Raw genomic sequence first — 22,121 nt, forward strand, 5'->3', positions numbered from 1 at the left:
TTGGGACCTCTTGAAAGTCTTATTTCTTGCAGATTTTTGAAAATAAACCGCAGCTTTGACCTAAAGAATATGTCTTCCTCCACCACTGCTGTAAAAGCTGTGTTCTGAACCACTACTTACAAATCTTTCGGTGTAATGGAGAAAAAACAGGCTCTCTCTTTCTTGTCTTGCCAGTTCTGTAATGAAGCTTTGACTGTGGTGACAGCATGTAAAAATTCCTCTAAACATCTTGTTTCTGATGAACCCAGAAGGTAGCTAGGTATGGGTGTGTTTGATTTTTTTTTTTTTTTTCCCCATGGGCACGTCATGGAAGAATAGCCCTAGTGCTTTTCAGCCTAGCCCTATGGGTGAAATGCTGCTAGTTTGCTACCTCTTAGTCTGTGACCTACTGCAGAAGAACTGAGAAGAGATGGGAACCTGAGGAATCCTATCAGAAATTATGTGAAAGCTGTTCTTGTTTTAAAAGAAGAGCCTGGTTTCACTTTGGTTTTAATACTGAGTCAGCAGATGACAAATACAGTCTTGATGGCCAACCCCTTTATGGATTTTCAGAATTAACTAATTGTAGATTCTTGTGAGTTCCTTTTTTTTTTCTTTTTTTCTTTTTTTTCTCTATCTACAGGTTGGTGAACATTCCCAGCAGCTGGAAATAGAGTCTAAAAAATGCATGCAACTAGAAGCACAAAATCAGGATTTGCGAGAAGAACTGTCCACCATGCATGGGAACCATGAAGAACTGGAGAAGAGCAAATGCCAGCTGAAAGAAGAGGTGGCTAACCTCAAACATCATTTGGAGACTAACATGGTGGATCATAGCCAAATAGAACAATATAAAAGGGAGATGGAAGAACGAACCAGACAAGAAATAAGACAAAGACTACAAGAAGTGAATCTGTTTTTGCAGGTAAGTGAATTTCTCACTTGTGTCTTTAGTCTCTATTATATACTTTTGTTGTGATCATCATTTTTTAGTATTTTATTTTTGGTGCCTGATTCTGTGTGTTAGGGCTGTACTTCTTTCCTGAAGGGCAGTGGGAGAAGGGAATACAGTTGGGCAACAGTGCTTTCGTATGTGTGTAACGTGCCTGCAGGTCCCTGAATCAAAAGCTTGCCCAAGGCAGATTTCCATTTTGCAGTTCTCGGAGGGGTATTGCTGTCCACTGGCCTTGTTCTTGCTGTTCATCCTTGAATGAGTAGCACAACTTACAGTTGTCATGGCCAGACATACAGGTCCTGCTTTGTTAATTGTACAGGGGAAAGTGCTCAGAAAAGAAGTCACCGAAGGTGATGGGGGTGGGGGGGCTGTTGGAGTTGAGGGATCCTCATCATTTCCTTGAGGAATCCTTTTCTATATGCCCTGTCCTACAGAGATAGCATTCTTTCATTAGTACCTTTGATGAATAATAGTGCTAAGAGGGGGGTTCTTTCTGAATGAAAACAATTATTTAAGATGGTAGTTCCAGAGTTCTGCGTTGATTTGCTGATGGTAGTGAGGAGACACAGTTGCCTCACTGAGTGAAGTTGGGCCCTTGAAATTGGGTATGTGCAGTTGACTGGCGGGGAGAGTTCTCTTTTTCTTTGCGGTGGTTGAAATTGCATTATCTGCTTCAGACGCAGGCAGCCTCCCAGGACAGACTAGAACAAATCAGAGCCAATCATCATGCTTCACTGAGAAACCAGCTAAAACACAGAATTAGAGATCTCGAATGTGAATTGGACAGGATAAAAAGTACCCAGAAAGACAGTATTTTTCAAAAAGAATCCACACAGGCAGAAGTGGAAAGGTACAAAGGGCTGTATCTGGAGGAAGTAAAAATTAGAAGATGCCTAGCCAATAAACTGCAAAGGTAAGTCCATGCGGTTTTTGGAGTGGTAATAAGATACTACTTCTTCCTCATGCATTTTCCTCCTAAAATCCCTCTTCTACATCTGGTCAGTATTATGTATGTAAGCATAAAATGGTGTATTTGTGAGGAAAGTACCTTAAGACCCTTCCCCTTCATTAGAACTGTCTTCATTTCTCTTCAGTGTTCCAGCAGTAACACCACTGATCATGGCATTAATAGCGTATTTTTTTAAGTTGTTTTTTAACAGGCAGCCTTTTTGCCAATCTCTAATAATCTCTTCCTCTTACTCTGTGTATAGCAGAAAAGATAAATTTCATGTCCTTTACTGCTTGAATAAAGATAGGCCCTTCAGAGAACAGAATTTGATTCTGTGAAGCAAAAAAAAAAAAATCTTTTTTGGCTTCCATTTCAGCAGTAAGTCAGCAGTGTCTGAGGTTTGAGCTTTCCTTGGGAAAGGGAGGGTAGCCCAGAGTTCTTATGCAGGTGACCTGCCTTTCAGAAGAAGCTATGTAAACACATGGCATTCACAGATTGCTCTGAAGCCCTAATGCTGAGAAGTCCTAAGTGTTGGTAACTCTTGCTGCTCCTTGCAGGTAGTACGACATCTTAAAAAATAGGCTCTCCAGAAAAACCCTCAGATCGAATGTTCTTGTTTTGGATGCTCTTAAGCCCTTTCGCTTTCAGAAGTCAAATAATAGTCAAAGACTTGGAAGGTAACTTTGTGAAAAGTGTTGCTAAGAAAGATAATTCTTTGTACACCTCTGAATGTTTCAGGGCTAATGAGAGACTAGCAGAAGCCAACGCTAAGCTTCTTCAGGAGCGCCATAGAAGCAAATCTTTAATCGCAAGCAGCATTGTCAGTGGAGGTCTGGCTGCAAGTCCTGTTCTGTATTCAGCTGAACTGGGACACCTTGGCAACAATTTGGCACTGAACAGAAGTGTAAGTCTAGGAGGAAGCTTCCTAAGCCCAACTGGGAACGCATTAGCATCGAGAAACAGAGTTGAAGCCTATGTGGCTAAGGTAAGCATTTTGAAATACTGTTCTCAACTACTGCTAAAGCAGTAAGCAAGGCTGTGCTTTTTAGCCTAAAGTTAGAATCCATTTATAGTTCCAAACCATATGGTCTAATATGCCAAAACAGCTACTAATCATCCAAACAGTACACAACTTTGTGGTGGGGTTGAAGACTTCTGGTCGTCAGGGTTGTACAGATTTCCAAGAGTGTTCACAGACCAAAAAATACTGACCACTAAATAATGAACTATGTAACTACATTCTTTTACAAGAGAAACTGTGGTAGAGAATACTGTGGCATAGGAAGTTCCCACCTAAGCTCTTCATTAGATTTTGAATGTATAGTATGCATGACCTATTTAAAATGGCTAACTTCATGCTGAGTGCAAAATCCCATCAGGCATCTTGGAGACACCTTTTCCTTCTTCATTAGATCTTCATTCTAGCAGTTTCTTCGCTGGAACTTGTTTTAGTACATTAATACCAACAAAGGGATGCTTCAAAAATATGATGATATGAATGGGATCATGTAACTTCTCACTTTCAGTGAGAAATTTCAGTGCGGAGGCATTTGGTTTTGTAGTTCCTGCTATGTGTTATTACATGAAAAGGTAAAGTTAACTACTCCTTGGGAAGTCTTCACAACTTTCTAATTTTGCAGCAATGCTGCAACCTCTGCAATACCTCTGGTCAAAGTATGCTCTGTAATTAGCAGTCAGCATGATAGTACGTCCCTCACAGAATGGTGAACATCATATCACGAGATTTGGAAACTAGATGTCAATAGCTGTAATCAGTTTCTCACCTAGCATAGGATTGAGGCATGGACAAGCTTCTCTGTTCAGTCAGTGTTCTGTCCCTCGCATATTCCGTTGTTGAAGAAACGTGAGAAGTATTCACTCGCTGCTAAGTCCATCTTGGTTCAATGGTCCCATCCACATTGGGAGGAACCCATTTAAACAGTGTTTACATGCTGCACCTGGTTTAAAAAAAAAAAAAAAAAAAAAACAAACCAAAAACCTGGGCAAAGCAGTGTAGCTAATGTGTAGCAGTGGCAGTTACAGAGATAACTTTTCTGTATGCCTGTGAATGTGTTTTTTTCAGGTCAGAGAGGTAGACACACATTACAGGAAGAACTCAGGAGGCAATTGGTACTGTACCATCTGCAGGGGCTGTTCTGCCTGCAGCTTGTGGAAAGGAGGCAAATTCAGGGACCTGCTGCAAAAGTGAAAGACAGAGAAGGCCAGGACAAGGGAACAAGAGGATAGGGAGCAGGGAACAAGTGAGGAGAAAAAAAGGACAGAGATGGGAGCTAGATGTTGAAGGAAAGGCAAAGGAGGGAAACCATCCCACTTCTAGGAAAAAAGCTGCCCTAGTTTAAAAGAACAGTTAACAGTTGTGCCTTTTTTGAAGAAGAAGAAATAGGGCAAAAAAGGGAAAGAAAGAGTACTCAGTACCTCTTAACTGAATTGCAGCAACATTCTTCAGGTAGTCCTTTCCATTTTAATTTTCCAGAAGAAACTGGAACTCTCTGGGCATCTCAAAGTTTTGTCAGTATCAAGATAGATGCCTTTACTGGTTTACTAGCTTCCCTTAAATATATTACAGAAATTAAATATTTTAAAAGGCTATTTCATAACTCATTGTTTTATCCAGTTGCTAATATATGCACATATATATTTCAAATCATTACATAGGCTGCTTCAATGTTTTGTGAAAAATGGTTTGCAAATTTACTTGTGAAAAACATTCGAGCTGATTCCAAGAAGAGTGTGCATTAGATCTGAGAATGGTGATACTGTTCTCACTCAGTGTCCTGAGTTCAACAGCAACCGTAAGGTTTCTTTTCAGAGCATGTCTCTTACATTTTGTGATGGATTGCCATGCTGGGAATGCTTTTAGGTTTTGGTACTGTGTTTTGGAGGCTTTGCTTCGAAGATTTAAAAAACAGAATCAAAAAACCCATCAGCCTTGAGCAGACTCGCAAGGAAGTTGAACAATCATGTATGACATTTCCCCAGTCTCCCATTACTGACGTCAGGTGGGATTTTCTGTTTGTTAGTTTGGGGGCTTTCCTATATACCTAAATTTCTCCTCCTTAGTGCAGTTTTGTTAGTAGGACTTAGTCCCCTGAAGTTTTCTCTGATCTTGTTTACAACCTACAGAGACTTTTACTTTGTTGTCAACAGAGGAGCTGAGGATAATTGCTCTTGCTATACACAGTTTGTCTTCTTGGGATTAGCCTTTAATTCGAATATAGTATTAAATTCTAAAATGTTCTTCTCTGAACGAAGGTGAGTAAAACTATTGCTAAACCTTCAGAGAACTTACCCATTTCTTGCCATTTCGACCGGGTTCTCTTAAGAAAAAGCTGGAAACCTCAGCATGCGTGTTGTCCCTCAATCAAAGCAAAAGGCTGCTCTCTGGGACTTAGAATTACCGGTGTGAATTTATCTTCCCTGTTACTAACTCCAGCTGCACATCTTTTTGTGATATTTCTTCCTGTAACCACTAGTTAGGGAACAACTGAGACAAATTGTAATGGCACTGTCTGTAGCCTCAAGTCACTCAATGTTCAATCTATTCAGGAAAGTCTTAAAACCCGCTCTTCTCTTGCAGAATCCTTCAGAAAAAAGGAACAGAGTTCGCAGAGGTGCAGTAGTTGCTAGAGGATGGGCATCTAAGTGGATATGTCACTTAGAACTGCTAGCTTAAGTTTCCTCAACTGTGTGCAGTATGTCATTAAGGGTGTTTGAAGTCATACTGTATCTCTGAGGAACTGAAAGTACAGGATTCCTGACGTGCATCAAAAAAAGGTGGATTGATTTGGAAAATAAGGCTTTAAGGACAGTCAGGCAGTAACAAAAGGGAAAAACTTGCGTGTATCCCTCTGCGTACAGTAATGGGTGGTGAATTGCAATCAGTTTCCAAAAGCAGAATTACCAGATGCACAGTCTGTGTTGTCATGTCTGCAGGAGTCCTGTGTCATTCAGTAGACAAGTTGGAGCACGAGGGAAGAATTCAGAGATGACAGTTTTAGTCTATTTTGAAGTACTTAGCCAGTTATGCTGTTACCAGATTATTTAAAGACAGAAGAGTTTCTCTGACTCTAAGCCTTTTCTTCACTATTTGCTTCAATTATGCCTCAGATTTTTTCCAGTAACTCCACAGACTTTTTTCTCTTCTACAGAATTTGTCTTGCCTTTAAATTCAAGCTGAGCAGTGCCATCTTGGCTGGAGATTACAAGTGTTCCTACCACTAAAGCTCATAATGACAGGGAGTTAAGGAGCTTAAATTGCAGTGTGCCTCAGGTAGTCCTCTTGCACTTTTTTTTTTTTTTTTTTTAAGTCAAAGCTCTCTGTGCAGATTTGGTGTTCACAGTCACTTCCTCAAGGTGAGAAAGGCTATTTGAAGTAGAGGATTCTTAAGAGGGGGATGTTTATGTAAATTTGGTTTATGGACAAGCTTTTAAATAGTTTCATGGGCAAGGAGGTGAAAATACTTCATACTGCTAGTATTCAAAATGCTGGCATTAATTCTTCATCCATGCAACTGTTGGAAAAAACATTGGTAAATGGTGCCGATGCCAATAAGAGGAAGAAGTGCTCCTCTGGCAAGTGGACACAGTTACCTTTTAGACATAACTAAGGAATTTGGAGCTTAAAAGCTTGAAAGATTTCATGGTTTTCCTAAACCACTACTTGACATGAGAGGCAAATATCAGTGATTATGCATATAGCCTTGCATTTTAAAGATGGACATGTTGCAAGCTCAGCAAAAAATGAGCATTTTATTCTTAAAAAAACAGAAATAAATGTGTTCCATTACAGTGTAGCCCCTTTCTGCTTATCAAATATATATGCTACAGAAATTAATAACCTTGAAATGGAAGTGCAAAAGTATCTTGAAAAATATAAAAAAGTTCATATTGACACAAGTAATTAACCAGAAAAATACCAATCATCTGCAAACGTCTTTGGGGTTTTTGGTTGGTTGTATTTTTATTAGAGCTCCAGTAATGAATAAGTTACAAGTACTTGAAAAATTCTGTGCATGTAATTAAAAACAACAACTGTAGCAACTAGCAGTTTGTTATGTTCTGGCAGGAGGTTGGCCAAAATTTGTTTCATAGTAGGACTTGTGTCATAAGAAGGATGTGCATGTGTATTGCCTGTCCTTTACAGGAGTCAAGAGATCTTTGATCTTTTGGTGATCTGGTCTACTGACTCCCAAACTGCTCATGAATTGGCATGTTACCATTCAGAACTAAGTTGAGTCAAGTGGATGAAACACAAACGTGAGGTAACGCTAGTGTCTGTGTACCATAATTTGGGAGCTGCTGCTTTAGTCTGTAGACTAAGGCATGGAATGTCTGCTGTAAGGAGGTTTTGGGACTGGAATGCCATTGTTAGGATTTCAACTTGACATTTGTTAAACCTAACAGGTATGTGAAAGGCTGGTGAAAATGAATGTGGGTATCTTGACATAGAAAATGATGGTGAATTCTGCTAGCTGCAACCAATATGAATTGGTGGATTTAAGAAATCAATTTGCCTATGTAACACGAAAAAGGGAATGTCTGCTTCCTACTCTCTCACTTTTTGTTTCTTTCCTGATTTCATTTTCCATCTACACTCTTGTATTGTAGCAGTCTTTGTATTGCTAGCTTTTTTACTTGCTTCATTTATGTAGTAGGCCGTATTTCTCACTAAAGACCTTTGAACTTCAGGCCATTTTTCTTTCTTCTTCATCTCCTTAATCAAAAAACCTGTTCTTTTCTCTCTTCTCTGCAGCCAAATCCATGACAAGGTTTGTAGTCAGTATTGTTTAATGTTGGGTGGTATTTTATACTGGAAATGTTTTGTCTATTTATGCTGTTAGATTTTGGTTAAAGCTTACTGATGCATTCCTGTTTTCCTAATACTGCAAATATTTCAAACTTGTTAGTTTGTCTGAGTGACAGAATGACTGCTGCAGAGTACTTTCATGCTTACGTATTTGTAATGTTATGGCTTCTGTGGGAGTTAACCGTCTATAAGATGACAATGTATGGATTTCATCTGTTACAGTTTAAAGAAGTTCCATTATAGGAGTAGGCTGGTTTACCCTCCTTGCCAGTTCTGATGTTCAAAAAGTTCTTGCTAGTATTGTCAGCACTTGCATCTGGAATACCAGTACTGTTCTGAAGTTGAGTTCCTAGACTCTGATTATCAGCTCATGGAGTCTTACAGGATCCAACTTACTTTGTGCTCAAGCAACCCATGTGGGTAAGCAGTAAGTCAATACCACTTTTTGAAAAAGAATTATTGAGAAGGGGACTGTTGCAAGGGAACCCAGTATGTTGCTGCCTGAAGAGATGTGCAGTGAGATGAGAAGTACTTCAGCGTGGGACTTAGTACAGAAGAGATAACAATCACTGTTCTGCTTTCAAGTTCTGTGACTGTAGTCTGGCAGAAGTTTTTCTGGAATCTGAAACTGTCATCCTTGCTGTTCAGGAGATTTGGGATAGTCAGCTGTGATGCCTTTTCCCAGGGGGTTTGGAGGAATGAGAACAGTGGAGACAGATTACAGCCCTCAGGGGTGTATTTTGCCTGGCTCTTCATTCCCTTTTCAGAAATCAGTGCGTTGGCTTCATTTCCACCTATTCCTCTTTCCTTGGACATGGATGAGAATCGCAATGTAATGGAAAGAATAAGAGCAAAACAAGATCCTTTTTCTTGTCGTGATTCATCCACGCATGTTGCAGAGTGTCCCGTGGGCCTTCTGGTCATTGTGAAGGCTCCAGAAACCAGGAAGAGTGGTTTATTCTAACACCTCACCTACAGCTGCTTTGCTTAGGATTGGTCCTGGGTTTGGGTTGTGTTTTGGTCTAAGCATTAGTTTTCCTGCTTTTTTCTGTTACCGATCTCTCACGTCATGTGTTAGGGGCCCCCTTTTCCCTAGGATGTTGCTGCTGCTTGTTACCTGCTTGAAAACAAATAGAGGTTTGGGGATTTGATGGGTCCTTTTTCATTGTCCTTTCAGCTCCCTGCTCTCTTTTTCTAGCTGTGAAGGCACAGACTATTCCAACAAAGTACCACTGAGTGGTTCTTCCCCTGGAGGAGCTGTTGAATTTGGTCGCAACTATCCCTGTAGTCCTGGAGAGAGGGCCCTTCCCTCAACTTTGCTGGTTTATGGCTCCACTTCTTTAGTCCTTGGAGTTACTGCCTGTTACTGCTTTTCCCTTACTGAGGCTCTTGCTCTCTATGGCCTGTTGAGTACATTGTACAGTGTTTCAGTTCTTCTCTTCATTAGTATGTTGCTAGGTGAGCCTGCTCATTTCATAAAATAAATACTTATTCTTTCAGGGATTTGGTACTAAAATCAGAGAATCGCAGAATGAGTGAGGGTGGAAGGGGTCTCTGAAGATTGTCTAGTCCAACCCCACCCCTGCTCAAAGCAGGGTCAACCATAGCAAGTTGCTCAGGGTTATGTCTAGCCAGGTTTTTGTACATCTCCAAGGATGGACATTCCACAGCCTTTTCTGGGCAACTTGTTTCAGAGTTTGACCATGCTTACATTAAAAAAAAAAAAAAAAAAATTCCTTATGTTAAAATGAAATTTTCTCTATTTCGATTTGTGCCCATTCCTCTTGTTCTTTTACATAGCACCACTGAGAAGAGTCTGGCTCCCTCTTCTTTACTGCCCCCACCAAGTATTTATAGATAAGGTCCCCCTGAGCTTTCTCTACTCCAGTAAAGAAATGGTCACAGTCAGCCTCTCCACATAGCTCACATGGGCCAAGCCCTTCAGCATCTTAATGGCCATCATAGGCCTGGAAGCTGTATGGTATCTATTTTGAAAATCACTTATGTGTCACGGACTTGGTGGAAAAAATGGAGGAGTCACAAATATTATCAAATGTAAACAACAGTGTATAGCACTTGGACTATGACTCTTCAAAAGGTCTGTTTCTTCTTATGAAGACTTTGAAGTCAGAATCATAAGTGAGAATAACTGAATTGGTAGCAATAACCACCTTCTAGGGGAGAAGGGGATAAGTGATCCTTTGTAGTGATCCAAGCTGATTTTGCTTACATAATAAAACCCACAGCACTTGCTGTGTAGAAGCTGTAGCTGTCGCTATCTTTTCTTCATACAAGATTGCAAGAAAAAATTGTGTGTTCTTATATTTTTATGTGTGTGTCACAGTATTTGCAATAACAATAAAGAAAAATCTTGGTGCGATCTGTAGGAACTCTTTCAGTTTTCCATCTTACAGTGGAGAATAGAAGAATAGTGGTGCATGCTTTTTTCTAGACAATGGAATATGTCAATCCTGCAGCAGCTGCTGTTGCATCTCCTCTCTTATGAAGTTGCAGAAGCCAGCCTCAACTGAATTAGTCCCTATGGATGGCATTTGTGCTTATCTCAGCATTTAGCTGACATTCTGCTCATGTATTTGATGATAGACTTCAGCCATACCTTCATTGTAATAACTCCACTGTGCTTTCTTCCTGTGTATTTTTCAAATGCCCAGTTGTAATCCAGCTGGTGGGTTACAGATTGTTCTGTGCTACAGTTAATGTCACTCAGCGATGAGAATGAGCCTGGCTGACCAGAAGTTTGTCTTCATTAAAAATCAAACCCCAAACCAAGATTTCTCTATTTGGGATGATATTTTTAGGTTTTATCACATTATGTGTGGGCTTTAGGAATGTTACAGAAGTTTAATACTACAAAAATGGAACTGTTAAAATACTAACTGTGTGTTTACTGTATAATTCTAGGTACGGCAGGAACTGGATGAAAAAATCACTAAAGAACTTGAACAGGGTAATGTGTCATTATGTTGGGAGTGTTTTTAAGGAAGATGACAGTTCCTAACTCTTGAAAATAATGGCTTGAAAGTTGAGCTCTAAGTGCCTAAGTCCTAGGAGTTTTTTCTGCTAGCTTTCCAGTTTAGACTTGGATGCAGTTGCCTGAAAAAAAACAAGTGCAAAAAAATGAACCCATTTTCCTCACACAGATACACGTGAATTAAGCTGAAGTCACCTTTCACTACAGTTAATCCTCAAGCACAAACATCAAATATAAAAGAAGCCCTGAGACAAGATTTTTATAGACTTCAGCCATCACTTTTCCTTCCATGTACAACTGCATTCAGCACCAAACCATACCATACACATTCTCTGCTACTAGTTCTTGACTTTTTTGCTACACCTCCTATTCATTGCTTGTCTTTGTAGCTTATATGTTGCAGTCTTTTCTGAATAAGCAAGAAGAAAATAATCAATGACAAAATATAACCTTTCTTTAGGAAAAGATCATTCAGCAGTGTTTAGGCAAACATGAGATGAGTTGATTGCTTGTAATACATAGCATAAAACATGTTCTGTAATATGAGGCCAGGTGTCCAAAGATGAATTCAACCTATTTCATGATAATTGTTCCTCCAGAGTCACTGTGACTGGTGCTATTTCAAAGCAGGTAGCCCCTGAGAGCATTTCCTTCTGTTCCTGTATGCTTTTAATCATATCGAGCATGTTCAGCTGTTGCTTCATAGCTCTTTCCACATGTCTGAACAGACACAAAGCCATTGCATTGCAACCGTGTGCATTTTGAATGTAATTCGCATCTGCTAGGAGTCACCAAGTGTGTTTTGGTTTGGGGACCTTATCTGAAAAAGGTGGCTGGAGAAAGGTGGCAAAGGTGGTTTTGCTTTCATTGAGTATGTGTTTTCATGGAGCAAAGACTGTGTTGCCAGGGCAATTTACAAAGACTCCCCTCAGAGAAGGCGCCAGGCTGGGAGACTTGTCCTGGCCTGACTGCAGTGCAAAGGTGTTCACGTTTTCATGGGCAGATTCATTTAAAGTTTGTCACAGCAAATGCAGAGGCAGGTTTTTAGGTGTAGTGTTCCAATGCATCACTAGTTTGAACATTTAAGGAAAGTAGACACTTGAGGTTGAAGAGGTCTGCAGGGGGCTAAATTTAGCTCTGGTGTAAGCAAGAGTCATTTGTGGATTCCCTGACGATGTTCAGCGTGTAGCCTCTGGACTTTCTTTCACTACCTTTAGAACTACTATTGACTGATTAAAAAAAAAATGTGGAAGAATGTGTTTCTTCCTTTGTGCCTAGCCCTTTCATTGTAACGTTCCTTTGGAAGTTTTAAAATCTTATTCTGGATTGTAGTGTCTGCAGTTAGCCGTAATGATTTTACAATGACTTGTGTGGCCCTGTCTACTGTAGAAGTAACACCAGGAATCTTGTCTCTTTTTTCCCCAGCCACTGCTGAACTTGAAGCTGGATCTGCTGGAGCTTCTCCCATGGTATCCATTGATGGTTCTTCAAAAAATGTCCATGTTGACCAGGATCCCCTTTGCAGGGCAATACAGGAGTATCGTGATGTTTTAACCAAAAATTACATGATTTGAACAAAATGCTAGGGAAAGCCTCTGGAAATCATTTTGTTTACATAGTGCTGTGTCATGGTTTAGGCCCAGCCGGTAGCTGGGTGCCACGCGGCCGCTCACTCACCCCTCCCCCAGCGGGATGGGAGAGGAGAAGTGTAACAAAAGGCTTGGGTCGAGATAAGGACAGGGAGAGATCACTCACTAATTACCGTCACGAGCAAAACAGACTGAATGTAGAGAGGAGATTCATCTAATTTATTACTAGGCAAAACAGAGTAGAGCAATGAGAAAATACAATCAAGTCTTAAAACACCTCCCCCCACCCCTCCCATCTTCCCGGGCTCAACTTCGCTCCCAGCTTCAACCTCCTCCTCCTCAGCGGCACAAGGGGGCAGGGAATGGGGGTTGTGGTCAGTTCAGCACACATTGTCTCTGCTGCTTCTTCATCCTCAGGGGGAGGACTCCTCTCAACATTCCCCTGCTCCAGCATGGAGTCCCTCTCACGGGGTGCAGGCCTTCAGGAGCAAACTGCTCCAGCGTGGGGTCCCCCACGGGGTCACAAGTCCTGCCAGCAAACCTGCCCTGGCGCGGGCTCCCCTCTTCACGGGTCCACCGGTCCGGCCAGGAACTTGCTCCAGCGTGGGCTTCCCACAGGGCCACAGCCTCCTTCAGGTGCCTCCACCTGCTCCGGCATGGGGTCCTCCACGGGCTGCAGGTGGAATCTCTACACCCCCTCATCTTTCCTCCGTGGGCTGCAGGGGGACAGCCTGCTTCACCATGGCCTTCACCACGGGCTGCAGGGGGATCTCCGCTCTGGTGCCTGGAGCACCTCCTGCCCCTCCATCTGCACTGACCTTGGTGTCTGCAGAGTTTCTTACATCTTCTCACTCCTCTCTCCGGCTGCAAAAGCTCTCTCTAACTTGTTTTTTTTTTTCCCCTTCTTAAATATGTTATCACAGAGGCACTGATTGGCTTGGCCTTGGCCAGCGGCGGGCCCGTCTTGGAGCCGGCTGGCATTGGCTCTATCAGACACAGGGGGAGCTTCTAGCAGCTTCTCACAGAAGCCACCTCTGTAGCCCCTCCCGCCACCAAAACCTCGCCACACAAAACCCAACACATGCTGTCTAGGGTTTCCTGTTCCATGGTTCAGTTGTGAAAACTTGTATGTTGTAGTCTGAATAGAAATTCTATTAAATGGATGTCAAGCACATTGCACTTACCTGTTGGTTTATTGATGCATAGTTGTTTTATTTTGCACTCACAATAAGAACCATATCTATTTTTTCTGACTAGCAGATTGACTAATCTTGATTCTTGAGCATGACAAAACTGTCAAAATGTTTCTTATTAAGGCAGATGCATTATTTTGCTTCACTTGTGTTCTGTGTCTTAACAAAAGCATTCCCTTTGTTCTGTTTAATTCTTTCACTCTGTGTTTTTAATGTTTCCAGTGTTTGTTTTAATGCTTAGGATGTTATTTGATGTGCTTTGAGCCTGCTGCTTCAGTCCTGAGGCAGTGAATATTTCCACTGATAAAGTGAAAGTTTTACCGGTGTTCAAGCTGGAGAATAGGGCACTTTACATTGCTGTCACTTTATGCACATTAGCTTTAAAAATACTGTGAGTGTATAGTAGTGCCAAGAAAGTTGTTATGAGGTCTTTTCGGTACGTTTGCTTTGTATCACAGAACCACAGAATGGGTGAGGTTGGAAGGGACCTTGGGAGGTCATCTGGCCCAACTTTCCTGCTCAGGGAGGACCACCCAGAGCTAGTTGCCCAGGACCATGTTGGCTTTTGAATATCTCCAAGGACAGAGACTCCACAGCCTCCATGGGCAGCCTCTGCCAGTGCTCGGTCACCCGCACAGTAAAACAGTATTTCCTGATGTTCAGAGGGAACCTTCTGTTTTTCAGTTGGTGCCCATTGCCTGTCATGGTATTCATGTTGATTTTTGTATTAAAAATTGCTGCAGGATTAGACACTTGCGGTTCCTGTGTCAACAGCTGTGGTGCACCTGAAACACTTCATACGGGGGGGAAAAAAGGAATGTTAATATATCAACCTTCAGACTCCTCAGTATTTTCCAAAACCTGTGTGATAGGATAGCCGATCTTTTTGTTGCTGCTAGCAGCTGATAATACTAGCTGTAACCCAGATGTTGGCCACTCTTATGGGACACTTGTGTCAATAAAACAAGCAGTTTCACTTTTCAGGGAGTTGCCTTTTGTTACTGAAAAGCTGCACTTGTCATTTTGTGTCTGCAAAAGTCCCTAGCAATCAGAAGATAATAGAGCAAAGTCCCAATTCTGGAAAAGGAAGAATGGTTGTACTGAGATGAAAAACTTAGGGGGTTTACCCACTAATTCAAGGACTTGGGTGAACAGGCAGTGAGGAACGCAATGAATGCTGCTGTGACACTCTGTTCCTTTTTAGATGAATACATTTTTGTGAAACTAATACACTGTATTTAATTCCAGATACTCTGTTCCAACTTGATATTTAATAAACTTTGTAGTCTAGTACATGTCTTGGTTTTATTGTTCCCCTTCTTGACTTGACCCCCTTCCCTGCCCACAGAACTCTCCAGAGCTCTCCTCTGCTCACTTCAGCTCTGTTCACAGCTGCAGCTCGTCCTGGAGGCCAGGCAAATGCCCAGCACACATCTCTCTCCTTTTCCTCCAGGGAGGCTTGAAGCACAGTTGTGTGGACTAGAGTTGAGGAATTGCTAATTATCAGTTCCCAGGCTCTTCCTCTGGTTTAGAGCAATCCTTCTTGTGGTCTAGGGCAGAAGGTAGTGGGTGAGCTTCTGCTAGCCAGGAAACACTGGCAAATCCCACAGGTTTTGATCCCGTGGGAAGCTGACCAATTTGTAGCCCACAGAGGGAAAAGGCATTCAGATATTTCTCCAGCCTGCACCACAGCAGTCAAAGAGAAGTTCAGCTTTTGGTACTTTCTGGCATCTCTCTGCAGAGAAAGCAGGTGCAGAACATCTTGCCCTTCACTTTGAGTTGTCCCTGTGATAAACTCAGATGTGACCTGTTTTCAGCTTTGCTCCTAACCTGCCCTGTGCTGCCATGAGGCTGAGGCTGTCAGTCAGAGGGGAAAGTTCTTGGCTGGTGGAGCCGCAGAATGGAAATTCAGCATTGGCATCTGGCATAACAGGTGTTGATACCAGTTACAGTGGGGTGGGGGGTGAGGCAGTAGAGAGAAGTCCCGTCAATTTTTTCATGTTAAAGTCCATCTCCAGTGTCACTGTGGGGACTCTTGATAATCTCAGAGATGCCATGGCAGTTGGGGGAGGCTCCTGAGGCCTGGAAGACAGGAAATGCCTATCCTGTCTTCAAGAAGTGCAAGACAGAGGGGCTGGGGAACTACAGGCTGGTCAGCTCATCTTGCTGCATGGGAAGGGATGGAGCACATCCTCCTGGAGGCCATTTCCAAAGATACTGAGGAAAGTAGGTGATAGGGAGGAGTCAGCATGGTTTGCAAAGGCAGAAATCATGCCATGACGATCTGGTAGCCTTATACGATGACATAATTCAGTGGACAGAGGGAGAGCAGTGCATGTTGCTTACTTGACTTCAGCAAGGCTTTCTCTGGCTTGTACTGTAATAGTCAAGTTCAGCTTTTGGAACTTCCTGATCTCTTTCCAAAAAGAAAGCAAGTGTGTTTCTTAATTTCTTTGCTAAGGCATGTTAGAAACCCTTGCTAGATTTTTAAAATCAGTTGTACAGAATATACAGTTCTGTTTCAGAAAAATCTTATTATGTTAGTTGCTTTTTCCTCAAGAGCAAACAGTGTAAGAAGTTGTCCAGGTTTTGCTCTCTACAAAATGTTGCATTGAATTGTGGCCACAAAACATTAGTTTTTCATTGTTATTCATTGGCAGAGTAGTGGCTTGAATGAGCAATTAAAGTTGGTTGAGTAGTGCTGCTGTAACACTAATGTGTCCACCCAGTGAACCTTGACTTCTGAGATATTCAGGCATCTGCTTACAATTCATTGCTGACCTCTGCAGCGCTAACCGCTTTGCTGATGCATGACAGAGGGAGCATAGACCTGGTCTCTTATAACCATGTGTCCTGTTTTCCCCTTTCCTTTACCTCAGAGGCACCTCTAACCACCCTTACCCTGGACATAGAGATAACTACCTGTTACTAAAACCAAACTAACTACACATTCTATTTGGTTATAAAAGCCAATGGCAACTGCTTCTTTACTGATGGCGCCCAGTGAGAAGTGAAAGTTATTGCACAGTGTCAGGCAGTCCTCTTCCAGGTGATACACAGATTCATTTTCCATACTTTGGGAAATAATATCCACCTATGTGTTTACAGTATGCTAGTCTTCCTCTGCATTGGTAATGTCTTTGAGCATTCTCCTTTGTAATGCAACACAGTCTCCAGTCTGGGGAGTCTGTCCCCAGGTCAGGATCAGCAGCAGGATGAGGCCTCCTTCGCATTTATAAACATGGACAGTACTGCCAGTCACCTCCTTGCTGATGAACTGCCAACTGCCATAGCCCTACAGAAAAGTCACTTTTTATCTCCAGTTGTATTAGCAAAATCCTGTCCGTACAACTACATTCCCTGTTGCAAGAATGAGTAGACAATTACCCAACTCAAATGCTCCTATTTAATGGCTTTCATTGTTGCTCTGGGTACATCTGTGTGTTGAAGCATGGCACTAGCAGTAGGGTAGCCTGGGCATTTCCCTTTCAGCTGAGGGCAATTCTGCTAGCATCTGTGCTTTGCTGTTGATGCGCAGAAAAAGTATGATTAGAACCAACCCCAAAAACACTGACATACACAATGTGGTTGTACAGCATCATACATATCTTATCCACAAATAAAATGGTACAACTCCCAGATTGATGGTAGTCTTTCTTATTGCAGTGGCTGGACTGCTGAAAAATGGTCAAATCAGAAGTTAGAGCATAAAAACTCAAAGTTACTTGAAGTATGTTATAAACCATGCAAGATATTAAACTAGTCTCTAGATAAAACAGGAAGCTGTCCCCTTTACCCACATAACAGCCATCGCTGGAATTATAATAGCTAACTCTTCCAAGTATTTGAATTCTGTTCCATTTCTCATCACAGACTGCTTCCACTCGGATCCTGACAATTTAAATTCAATGTGAGCTGATGACTTTTCAGGGAAGCAGTCTTGAAAATGAGAAATGCAATCCTACCCCTTTACAGTTACACAAAAGAATCTCAGGCCTGCCTTTTCAAAGACCTTCAGCATTTGCACTTCCTAGACTGAATCTGCACTTATGCCCGACTCTTGTATCCAGGATGAGTTAGGACAAGCAGTAGAAGAAACACGGCAAAAAGCAAGAAGGCTGTTTCCGGTTGGCATTGATGAGCACGCACTTTCACGCACTTTGCACTTGAAGTTCAATCATGGAAATCATTCTGCACGCTCCTACTGCTAATGATCTGATTGTTAGGAGAAAGGCGGGCCCCAGTTCTATTGACTGTTTACACCTTAATGTGCCCTGTTTTTGAAATCTGTTTCCAAACTAACTGAGGTTCTATTGTGTCATATTTCCTCTGCAGCATCACACATTTTCAATTAGCATCAGCTCCTTAGCCATAATCACTTCCTGCCTTGGCTTCTGTTCAGCACTGCAACTCACTGCAAAACGGAACTCCCGTAAATCTAGTCTGTATACATTAAATGGTATAGATGAAGTGGTATTTAGGTGGCAGTTGGCAAGAACTAGTTTTATTCATTGGAAATGCTATAAACTGAGTTTGAAATGGTTGTAAATAGCTAAGGTTTTTATTGCTGCATGTTTTTTTCCTGGTCTTTTGCATGCATGTTGCTCTGAATACAATTTTGACAATCTATCCCCTGGATCTGAGGATGCTACATCACCTGCATGTTCCATCAGTGCAAATACTGCAAATCCTTGCCATACACCATGAGCAACTCTGGCTGGACAGCTTGCAGAAACATGACAGTGTTCATCAGCATGCAGGTTTCCATCTGCATCATAAGCAGAGCTGAAGTCTGAAATTACACAAGTGAGAATTCCCAAAGATTTAAGCACAAAAATCGAAAGCAAGAACCATAATTAAAAAATAATATTTTAGGATAGGAAGTTTCCATATGAAATTCTAGTGCCCTAAAATATTTCTGAGAATGTTCTCTTACAATTTCTCAGTATTGCTTATAATATGACATGCACAATAATTGTATCTGTGTTAAAGATAATTTCACTGTAATGAGCACTGCTGTAAAACCTAATTTTGTTCAACAGGTTTCTATCCTGCTTACTTCTATTTTTTAATGTATTTAACTACTTCAAATCCAGCTTGATTTCTCCACCTCTGTAATTTCCACTCCAGTTTCTATGCAGAGCACTGTAATCATCACTGCTGGAAAAATGGACACTGAATCAAAGATAAGATAAATCTAGAGTATAAAACAAAAAGAAGATGGAGAGACAACCATTAAAGATGTTTTAGTGGACAAAACCAGTACATGCACATGCCCTTGTGCTCCCTCGAGTAACAATCTAGAAGCACAAGTAGCAGGCAAGAAGTTCAGCATGGAGTGGAATTTCTTGGCATTCAGTGGCACCAATACTGATGTAAGGCTGAACGGCAGCAGCACATTGTTCAACGCAATTTCCAGAGTTCCTGGAATGTGCTGCAAGGCTCCAGGAAGGAAGGTATTACCGCCTAGATAAGGTCAGGCTTTTAGTGCTAGCAAGTAGTTCTTGGCAAAAGCCTGAACACTATCTTGTTTTCAGCTTTGATTTCCACCTTCATCAGCGGAGCTTTTATTTTCTTCAGGGAAAATGCTGCTACTGGTAGACATGTCAGCATTTCTGCCATTACTGTAAAAATTACTGTAAGAAAAAAGGCTGCTGAAAAGGACCCCGAGACAGAATTTAGCACACTAGAAGAGGCTGTCGGGAACAGGATTTCCAGGACAAATGCCTGGCTCTTTAGTATCTTCTGTCCTATGGTTTTAACCTAAGCCTGGTGGTACAGGTTTTCCCTCCCTCACCTCAAGGCTTGGTCTGTACAGATACCACCTTCTGGCACACTCAGGTTTCATGGGTTTTTGTTTGTGAACACCCGGCACATGAAATATGTCTTATTATTTAAGCAACAGGGAAGCTAAGGCTGATTGATATGACAAAGCTTTTCTGGATCTTTACTGGGACCAAGGAACTCTCTTCTGCTTAAAAAAAAAAAAAAAAAATCCACAGACTTATTTTCATGATTCTAATCAATAAACTGGAGTCTTCCCAACTGGAAAGCAGAAATAAGAACACAATTAGTAAAAATTAGTAGATGTGCATATATAGGTGCCAAAATGTTACCATAGACCAAATATAACCAGCAAGCACAAACCACCATGATGTTTCACTGCCATGACTCACATTCATAGTTTCCAAGTCTCTTCAACTGACGTTTCTACCTCCTTGAGAAGTGTCTTCATGGTCATTGTCATTTAATTCCTAAAGGAACAACAGCTCATGGCTTGGTATTTGTCACATGAACTGTGGAATAAATTAAATACTTTCTCACCAATGCACCAAGAACACATCCCTGCTATTTAGGATCATTTAGGATCATTTCTGTATGAATGGGCAGAATTAAATTCTCAGTGCTGAGTGCAGCTTCACACAGCAGAGGCTAGGAGGTGGAATTATGTGACTGCAGGTACAAAACACCTACTCAAGCATACAGATCTGGTACATTTGCTATGAAAGTATTTTGGTGATGGCCGAGAGGTAAATCTGTCATACAAACCACTTGTGTTTTATCTTCAGCTTTAGCACAGTGTGTTAGATATGTCTCAGTTGCTTTATTTATAAAATGGATTGAATGATAAACATTACCTCCAGTGACTAAGCATAACAGACTATCATTGATAGCAAAGGTTGAGTCATACGGAGATTCTCCACTGTTGGAATAAATCCTCCAAACAGAATCCATGCTCTTTCAATCCAGTAACCTGCCTGTAGGCCATGTAATATGTGAAGAACGTAGATGGCAAATATGTGAAGTGGATATGGAGGCACTTCACGTGAACTGCAGTTAGGGTAGTTGCCCTTGGACCACAGAAGATGGCTCCTGTGCTGCTTAATTTAATTAATCTCTTTATAAGCCAGCTGTCATTCCATCGGAGGCATCCTTTTCCAGTACTAGTCAAGACTTGTCCTTTCACTCCAAAGACTTGTCCTTTCACTCCAAGATCTCTATTAAACAAACAAAAGGAGGAAGTGACCAACCTAGGGCAATGCAGGAAACTTAATGGAATATGACAATTACCTCCAATTCAGCGTTACTTCCTTTTGTCCTTAGCATCACCTTTCTCTGCCCTGCTTATTTTTGTAAAATTGGTTTATCACTCTGCAAGGACACATTGGATTTAACTGAACATCACCTGCTATTTATCAGCTCTTTAATCTAGACTCTTTGCAGGAAAAGACTGTTTCAAGAACACTATGGACTATGACCCCCTTTTCCTCTCTCAGCAGGGCTCTTCACGTACCCTGAAGAACCAGCTGACAGTCATATAGCCACAGTGGTCAGTGCCTTCAAGTCTGAGAAGGGAGTTGTTTTTTGGGGTTTTTTTGAGAGTATTTTTCCCTCCAGCAAGAATAAAGCAAAGGCTGTTTGCAGACAATACTACTCCTCATCTCCTAGGAGACATTTGCTTTGCTGTATCTGTACAATTAGTGGGAAACAGCAAGGAGAACCTTCAGCCTAGCCAGCTGGCACACTCCAATTGGCTCAACACAATAATGATTTGTGGTGCTCTTTTTCCATTCCAGTCCTCTTTCATACCTCCTCAGCATCTAAGGAGGTAACTTTTTATCTCAAAATTCAGCTCTACTTCAGACAGAACTTTGCCTCTGAGCAGGCTCTGCGTTGGCAGGGCTGAGTTACTGCCCACAATCCCAGTCAGACCTGTGGGCTGGCCATCCTTTGCCTATCTCATTGCAGAAGGATCAGTTTGGCAATGCACTGCCTATCAACCCGTTTGGGCTATGCGCAGCCAGTTTTTGTTAGGATGCTTTTCTGAAAGGGAGTTTAAACTTATCTTTCTCAATCCCTTGGAGAACGCCCTAAGTTTATGTCGGCCTGCGAGTGGAGACACATTTTAACTTCTTTAAGCTGTAACCCCCCACACACTCTGCACACACAATTTCACAGGTCCAGAAAGGTCCATGCAAGAGCCGAGGTCACTCACCTGAAGAGAAGACAGGATTTGCAATCTTGTTTTAAACACCTAATTGTGTGAGACTATTATTTTCTAGATCATATTTTTCCTGCTTCAGCAATTCCTGACCTACTCAGAATTCTCATCTGGTCACTCCAGGATTTTACTGATTAGCTTCACCACCTTGGTTCCACAGCATTTCACAGCATCTGAAATCATCACTTTAAGGACAGAGAAAGACGTTTACAACTGGCATCAGCAGCTCATCATATTTTAAGTCCTCAACCAAACACAGGACCAAGGAGTTGCATTGCAAATGATGTGCTCAATGCAGATAGTCTCCACATGCATTAACATTCCATAAGTAAGTTTCAAACATAATTCCTCAGCTGTAAAGCAGCAGATTTCCTTAGTTACTTCAGTGCTTCTACAAGTATTCAACCCATGTATTTCAACTATAACTCTAATACATCCAAGGCAAAGTGGTGCATTTAAAATCAGCTCATCCTGGTTCTACTCTCTTTGCCTCTACGTTTTTTTCTGCTGAGCCCTAAAGTAGCTAATTTACATAATCTGCTTTATTTGTCATTTACCAATACAATTCACTTTCCATACTTTCTTTTGTGCTGATTATCAGTGTTTCAGTAGCAAAAGGGCTTTTCACTACACAC

At 41.6% G+C, this 22,121-nt stretch overlaps 1 protein-coding gene across 19 annotated transcripts in view; it reads left to right on the forward strand.

The window, feature by feature from the left end:
• LOC129205725 (ankyrin repeat domain-containing protein 26-like) overlaps positions 1 to 14,774 on the forward strand; it is a 71,087-nt gene extending 56,313 nt beyond the window's left edge. For 16 of the 19 annotated variants that reach the window (XM_054823837.1, XM_054823894.1, XM_054823812.1 and 13 more), the window contains 5 exons: positions 623 to 904; positions 1,612 to 1,847; positions 2,622 to 2,868; positions 10,633 to 10,678; positions 12,128 to 14,774. In XM_054823837.1, the coding sequence (XP_054679812.1) occupies positions 623 to 904; positions 1,612 to 1,847; positions 2,622 to 2,868; positions 10,633 to 10,678; positions 12,128 to 12,276 (960 nt within the window). In that variant the 3' untranslated portion in view covers positions 12,277 to 14,774. Of the gene's footprint in view, positions 1 to 622; positions 905 to 1,611; positions 1,848 to 2,621; positions 2,869 to 10,632; positions 10,679 to 12,127 lie in introns of those variants that run through there. The other 3 variants (XM_054823822.1, XR_008576852.1, XR_008576853.1) reach the window with 3 other exon arrangements.
• The last annotated feature ends 7,347 nt before the right edge of the window (positions 14,775 to 22,121 follow it).

The sequence above is a fragment of the Grus americana genome, chromosome 1 (assembly GCF_028858705.1).
Source record: "Grus americana isolate bGruAme1 chromosome 1, bGruAme1.mat, whole genome shotgun sequence".
Lineage (NCBI taxonomy): Eukaryota > Metazoa > Chordata > Aves > Gruiformes > Gruidae > Grus > Grus americana.